The 6367-nt window shown below is 42.3% G+C and overlaps 1 protein-coding gene across 1 annotated transcript in view; it reads right to left on the minus strand.

The window, feature by feature from the left end:
- The window catches only part of NEO1 (neogenin 1), a gene marked incomplete at its 5' end in the record, with an annotated part of 68839 nt that overhangs the window by 14929 nt on the left and 47543 nt on the right, over positions 1 to 6367 (minus strand). Inside the window, 2 exons of the mRNA XM_011967128.1 lie at positions 993 to 1085; positions 1691 to 1929. Of these exons, the coding sequence (XP_011822518.1) occupies positions 993 to 1085; positions 1691 to 1929 (332 nt within the window). The remainder of the gene's footprint in view (positions 1 to 992; positions 1086 to 1690; positions 1930 to 6367) is intronic.

The following is a 6367-nucleotide window of genomic DNA, read 5'->3' on the forward strand; positions in this document are numbered from 1 at the left end:
AAAAAATCCGTACAATAAAACCTGAAGCTATTCTAAAATATAAAGTCTAATAATTTTATTTTTTAATTTTATTACTTTAACTAATTTAGAGACTGGCTCTTGGCTCTGTTGTCCAAGCTGGAGTGCAAAGGTGCAAAATCGTAGCTCACTACAACCTTAAACCCTGGGTTCAAGAAATCCTTCCATCTCAGCCTCCTGGGTAGTAGCTGGGACTACAGGTTGTGTGCCACGATGCCTGGTTTTTTTTTTTTTTTAACTTTTTTTTTTTTTTTGAGACCGAGTCTCACTCTGTCACCCTGGCTGGAGTGCAGCAGCACGATCTTGGCTCACTGCAACTTCTGCTTCCCAGGTTCAGGAGATTCTCGTGCCTCAGCCACTTGAATAGCTGGGATTACAGACATGCACCACCACACCTGGCTAATTTTTGTCATGGCTAATTTTTATTTTTATTTTTTTTGGTAGAGATGGGGTCCCACTACAACATTGCCCGGGCTGGTCTAGAACTCCTGGCCTCCAGCAACCCTCCCACCTTGGTCTCCCAAAACACTAGGATTATAGGTGTGGGCCACCTTGCTTGGCCTTTAAATCTATTAATTAAAAAAATAAATTCCATAGGTGCTCATTAGCACTGGTATCAGGAAGCACAACGAAAACTTGTAACATCGGGCCAGCCTTAGCCCTAGTCTGGAGGGAAGCTTTCCCATCTCTCCTATAGAGATACGATGCACTTTTAGGGAGACCTCCCTATTCCCGGGGATCTGGAGACATTGGCTTTTCAGCTTATTTACCATAAACATAACGACGCTAGCCTCAAGAATAATGTTTGTTGCAAAATATGGCAAGTGTTTGGTACTTCCTCCTTCAAGGTGTCAAAGCTTCGGTAGATTATCTTTGTGTTAGAATCCAGTGAAGTCAAAAAGATCATTCATAGTTGTTCCCCTACATGACTGAACAGATTGGTAGCACTGAGGAAAAGAGAAGCTTCTACTTACGCTGGGGTGGCTGGGAGTCAAAGGGCATCATCATTTTTGGTCTCATTCCCCGCCTTCCAGCCAGTGTAGACATGCTGTCCTCTGACTCATGCCCTAGATGTTAAATGTGGAGGTTAGTTACCAGCATGTGCCCTATGCCACTGAGCAGCCTCAACAGTGAAACATTTCTAGTAGGGGATTCAGAATTCACAAACAACACAATGGGGACAAGACATTTCTGCAAGAAGTGAAATAAAGAGGAAAATGATCATGAGAGCATCATAAGAGTTCCTGCTGAATCAATGTGGATGTCACAATGCTGCCCGCCACACTTCACAGAGTGTCTGAAAGGGCCTCCAGACGAAGAACGTTCTGAATACCACAATGCTAGCTGGAAGCCAGCTGAAGACACTGAATGAAATGCACAGACATGGGCTAGCTAGCAGCCTCAAATGCTTAAATATCATACTGCTGAAGCCTGATGAGAGACCTAAAAGATCTGCAAGATTGTCTCGTATGGGTGTGTACCTATACGAGTACCTCTCTCCCATAAGAAGCTAGCTATTCTTTATCATATGTTCCCAAATCTTATAACACACATTTCTCTAAATCTGATGCCATATAGGAATTGCCAAATGAAGGCAACCTCAGGAGGAAAATGATTTAAATGAAACCAGTCTCCTAACATTTGAGGAAAAAACCTACACTTAAAATGGTACCTCTGTATGAATTTCGCCTTTGATGGATATTGCTGTCCATGGAGTTGTCAACTGGTGTGATATCTTGAGAGTTGCGAGGAATTGGAGTATCAGTCATGATGGGGTTTGGGTCTGGAGACTTATCTATGGGTTTCAGCTCCAGTCTCTCATGATGGATCCAGAGATCTGGAGGCTTCACATCTTTGGAATTCCCTTTGTACTTATGAGAGCCATTCACTGATTTGCAGGCAGCTCGCTTCCTAGGCACGAAGTTAAGAGAAGCTTCTTAACTCATTTGAACATATTCGTCAAAAGGCTTGAGTGATTAAAACTGCCTTTCTGAGAGATGTTTCAAGCAAAGGCAAAAACTAAAAACATACCTCCTGCCCCCAACAATAACAACAACAAAAAGCTTGCTCCTGGGGAGAGTAAATGTATCTCTATTTTGTCCACACATATTTAGAGATACTTACCAGGGTTTTATGTTTGAATCCTGCCTTGTGACTACTTTGACTGTTAAAAGATTAAGATAGCATTTTTCATTACATAATCTCTAAACCAGAAGGTTCATCCACAAGTTTCCAATTAGAGCAATGTAGAAACATAACAACGGAGTAGAAGGAAAGTCTATGGCTTATAAAGGAAGGAGGCAACAACCTTTTTTTTCCTTTTTTTTTTGAGATGGAGTTTTGCTCTTGTTGCCTAGGTTGGAGTGTAATGGTGCGATCTTGGCTCATTGCAACCCGGCCTCCTGGGTTCAAGCGATTCTCCTGCCGCAGCTTCCCGAGTAGCTGGGATTACAGGCATCCGCCACCACGCCCAGCTAATTTTTGTGTTTTTAGTAGAGACAGGGTTTCACCATGTTGGCCAGGCTGTTCTCGAACTCCTGAACTCAGGTGATCCACCGCCTCGGTCTCCCAAAGTGCTGGGATTACAGGCGTGAGCCACTGCGCCTGGCCGGAACAACTTTGAAGACTGCTAAACTAGGACTACGAACTAGATGGAGTCAAGAATGGGGACAACAATGTCTACTCCTCTGTGTTTTAGCTTCTCCATTCACTCTCTTACTTACCCCTAATGAGGACATACTGGGTACCCAGTGTATGCCAGATCCTGTGCTAGACTGCTATGCCCTCAGAATTTTTGGTGAAGTGAGGAATACAGATGTTGAACTATTATTTTAAAATGTTCTGAGCTTACTGAAATGCCAAATGTTAGAGTAACTTTTTAAAAGTTGGACTTAAGCCGAACAGGAAAAACCTAGAGGAGGAAGCGACATTTAAACTAAGACCTAAAGGGAATAGAAAGTGCATTCCAGGTGGTGAAATCAGCTTATGTCAAAACCCTAAAGCAGACAGCAATGCCCTGGTGGTACATTAGAAGGATTTTAAGAAATCCTGAGTAGTGGGGACATAGTGAACCCTGCAGAGAATGATGTGAAATAATACTAGAAAGGTAGTCAGGGACCAGATCATACAGAGCTTTTAGGACAATGCTAAGAGTCTGAACTTCCCTTTGTGAGTAATGAGAAACCATTAAATGGTTTTAAGCAAGAGAGTAAGGAGATCACTTTTGAGTTAAAACTTTATACCAGCTATGATGTGAAGAATGGCCCTGTGGGGTTGGGGATAGAAGAGGAGACCAACTAGGATGCTACTGCAATCTCAGCCATAACTGATGGCATGGGACAGTGGGAGCAGAGGCAAGAGGCAGATTGGAAAGTTATTTGGGAGGCAGATATGACAGGTCTTGGTAAATAAATGGATGTAGGGTGAGGTGGGAGTAAAGAAGAAAGAAGAGTACAGGATGATGTTAAGGTTTCTGGTTTAAGCCACTTAACATTGGGTTTAAAGCAGCAGAAGCGGGTTTGCCTGAAAAAATGATGAATTCTGCTCGGGGCGTGCTGAATTTGAAGTGTCTCTGAGACATTCAAGAAGAAATGTAGAAGAGAAAACTGGGTGTGCAAGTCTGATACTCAGAGGAGGGAAGCCTTGGCTGGAGACAGAAATACAAGAGCAGCTGGAATGCTGAAGCCATGGGAGCAGATGAGATCACCTGGGGAGAACACAGAAGGAGAAGAGAGTAAGTCCAGGCCCAGGCCCCGAGGAATGTCTGTATTTGATGGCTAGGTAGACAGGAGGGCCTATGAAAAAAAACAAAAACAAAACAAAACATGCTGTTATGGATACAAAAGAAGAAGACATTTCCAGAAGGAAGGAACAGCTGACTGTGTGAAATGTTGTTGAGAGACTAAGATGAGAACTGAAAAATGTTCTGTGGCTTTAGCAATATGGAAGTCACTGGTGACCTCCACAAAAGCAATTCTGGTGAAGTGGTAGGGGCAGAATAAAGATTAGAAAGGACTGATGCATGGGTGGGGAGTGAACAGACATAAGAGTATAAGCAAGTAATCAAGGAAATCTGTGGTGGAGAAGGCAGGTTTGTAAGCAGCCGGTGATAAGGACCATACAGGGGGTGGGGGTAGGGGTAAGGTTGTAATTATAATTATTCCTTAATTATAATTAAGAAGAAGTTAGAGCACACTTAAATACTGAAGAGGTGGCCAATAACGAGTAAGAGGTCAGCTATGCTGGAGAGAGGAATAATAGCAGATAAAAGCTCTTAGAAAAATGGAAGACAATGAGATTCAGGGGGTAAAGGGTGGAACTGGCTTCAAACAGGGGAAGTACACTTAGGAGGGAAGAGGAAACCATGATCACCAATGTAGAAAGGTGTCAGATTTGATGGCAGTGTGCTGAGGTTGTTCTCATCTGACAGCTTCTGCCTTCTTCATGAAGGAGAAGCCCAGCTTATCTGTTGCCAGTCAAGGGCTAAGGCGGAATGTGCTGAGAACCAACGAGGGTTTAGATTCTCTAAGTGCTCTGTCAATTTTGAGGCTGTAAGACTCTGTAAGCAGCTACCATCTAAATGAACCTCAGGTATTACAGAGGAAGAAAAGTAGCCAGAAAAGCTCACTTATATTTTTCAACAGTCAATGGAATACTTGCAAAGCAGATACCTGGGGAAGTGGGGGAGGGGAAAACCCTGTGAAGATCTGATACGATGACTTTCGACAAAGGGACCCAAATCTGTAGGATGTGCCAATACACAGAATAGAGCCTATTACCAACTCATATTCTTACTTTCAATCTGAAGACTGAGTACCTTATTAAGGAGGCGCAGGCGGGCAGATCACCTGAGGTTAGGAGTTCGACACCAGCCTGGCCAACATGGTGAAACTCCGTCTCTACTAAAAATACAAAAATTAGCCGGGCATGGTGGTGCATGCCTGTAATCCCAGCTACTTGGGAGGCTGAGGCAGGAGAATCACTTGAATCCGGGAGGTGGCAGTTGCAGTGAGCTGAGATTGTTCCACTGCACTCCAGCCTGGGTAACAGACTGAAATCCTGTCTAAAAAAAAAATTTACTTTGAAGTCCTCCAAAGCACTAAGGAATTGTCATTTTGGTTTTCAAATTCTTTTAATAAAAGAACAATAAATAAAGATCCCAATATTTCTAAAACTAGATATAAAATCAAGTCCATAAAGACAAGATAAATATGAAATGTCAAATAAAGAGGCTTGAAGAAAAGTTCTAGAGTAGAAAAATAAATGTAGTCTTTGAGGCTTTAAAAATAAGTTTTCCACTACTAAAAGTAGATGGAGCTGGGCGCAGTGGCTCACGCCTGTAATCCCAGCACTTTGGGAGGCTGAGGCAGGTGGATGATTTGAGGTCGGGAATTCGAGACCAGCCTGGCCAACATGGTGAAACCCCATCTCTACTTAAAAAATACAAAAGTTAGCCGGGCATGGTGGTGGGTGCCTGTAATCCCAGCTACTTGAGAGGCTGAGGCAGGAGAATTGCTTGAATCCAGGAGGCAAAGGTTGAAGTGAGCCGAGAACGTGCCACTGCACTCCAGCCTGGGCAACGAGAGACACCATCTCAAAAGAAAAAAAAAAAAAGGAAGAGTTGTAAGAGGCAGTGGTCAGAAAGATTATAAAAGAAGCCTCCATTTTCTTGGAAAAATGATACAGTACAAGCTATGGAAAGCTATTTCATTTGGGCAAAAGAAAGAGAGATTTAAAATATCACATAACCTACAAAAAATGACATAAAGTCATTACCAGTAGCAGTTACAGGGCAGACTGTACTTGCCCTGTACAGGTACAGTGAAAATGAACAAATTTATAATTATTAAATACATGCATCCTTGCCTTGGGCAGATCAAGTCTGCATGGATAATCACATAAACATGAATTTCTCTTTCTCTAGTGGAGCAACACCCCCATCTTATGATCTTTCAAGATATTGCAACTAAAGTCATTTTATTATCTATATTATGGTATTGCTATTAGGAATAACTCAGGAATCTCCTTTTTTTTCTATCTGTCTTGCTAACCAGATATTTGAGTTGAATGTAATTTAGCATCAAGGCTTCTTGCAAGTGTAGGAGTGTATGGTATCAGCAAGCGTTACATAACTGAGCCCCTTGCTATCTGCACTTAGACCATTAGCCACAACCCTCAAAATCCCAGAGGAGTTCACGGCTAGCAGACATCTAGTCTCTCTGAGAAACGGATAAATTAATTATCAATGATCCTTTCCTGTTCATTAAAGCAACCCCACTCCCACCCCCATCCTCCACACTTGGTAGCACTTCTTTAAAAATATTCTTTTTTTTTTTTTTTTTTTTTTTTT

The sequence above is a fragment of the Mandrillus leucophaeus genome, unplaced genomic scaffold (assembly GCF_000951045.1).
Source record: "Mandrillus leucophaeus isolate KB7577 unplaced genomic scaffold, Mleu.le_1.0 Scaffold789, whole genome shotgun sequence".
Lineage (NCBI taxonomy): Eukaryota > Metazoa > Chordata > Mammalia > Primates > Cercopithecidae > Mandrillus > Mandrillus leucophaeus.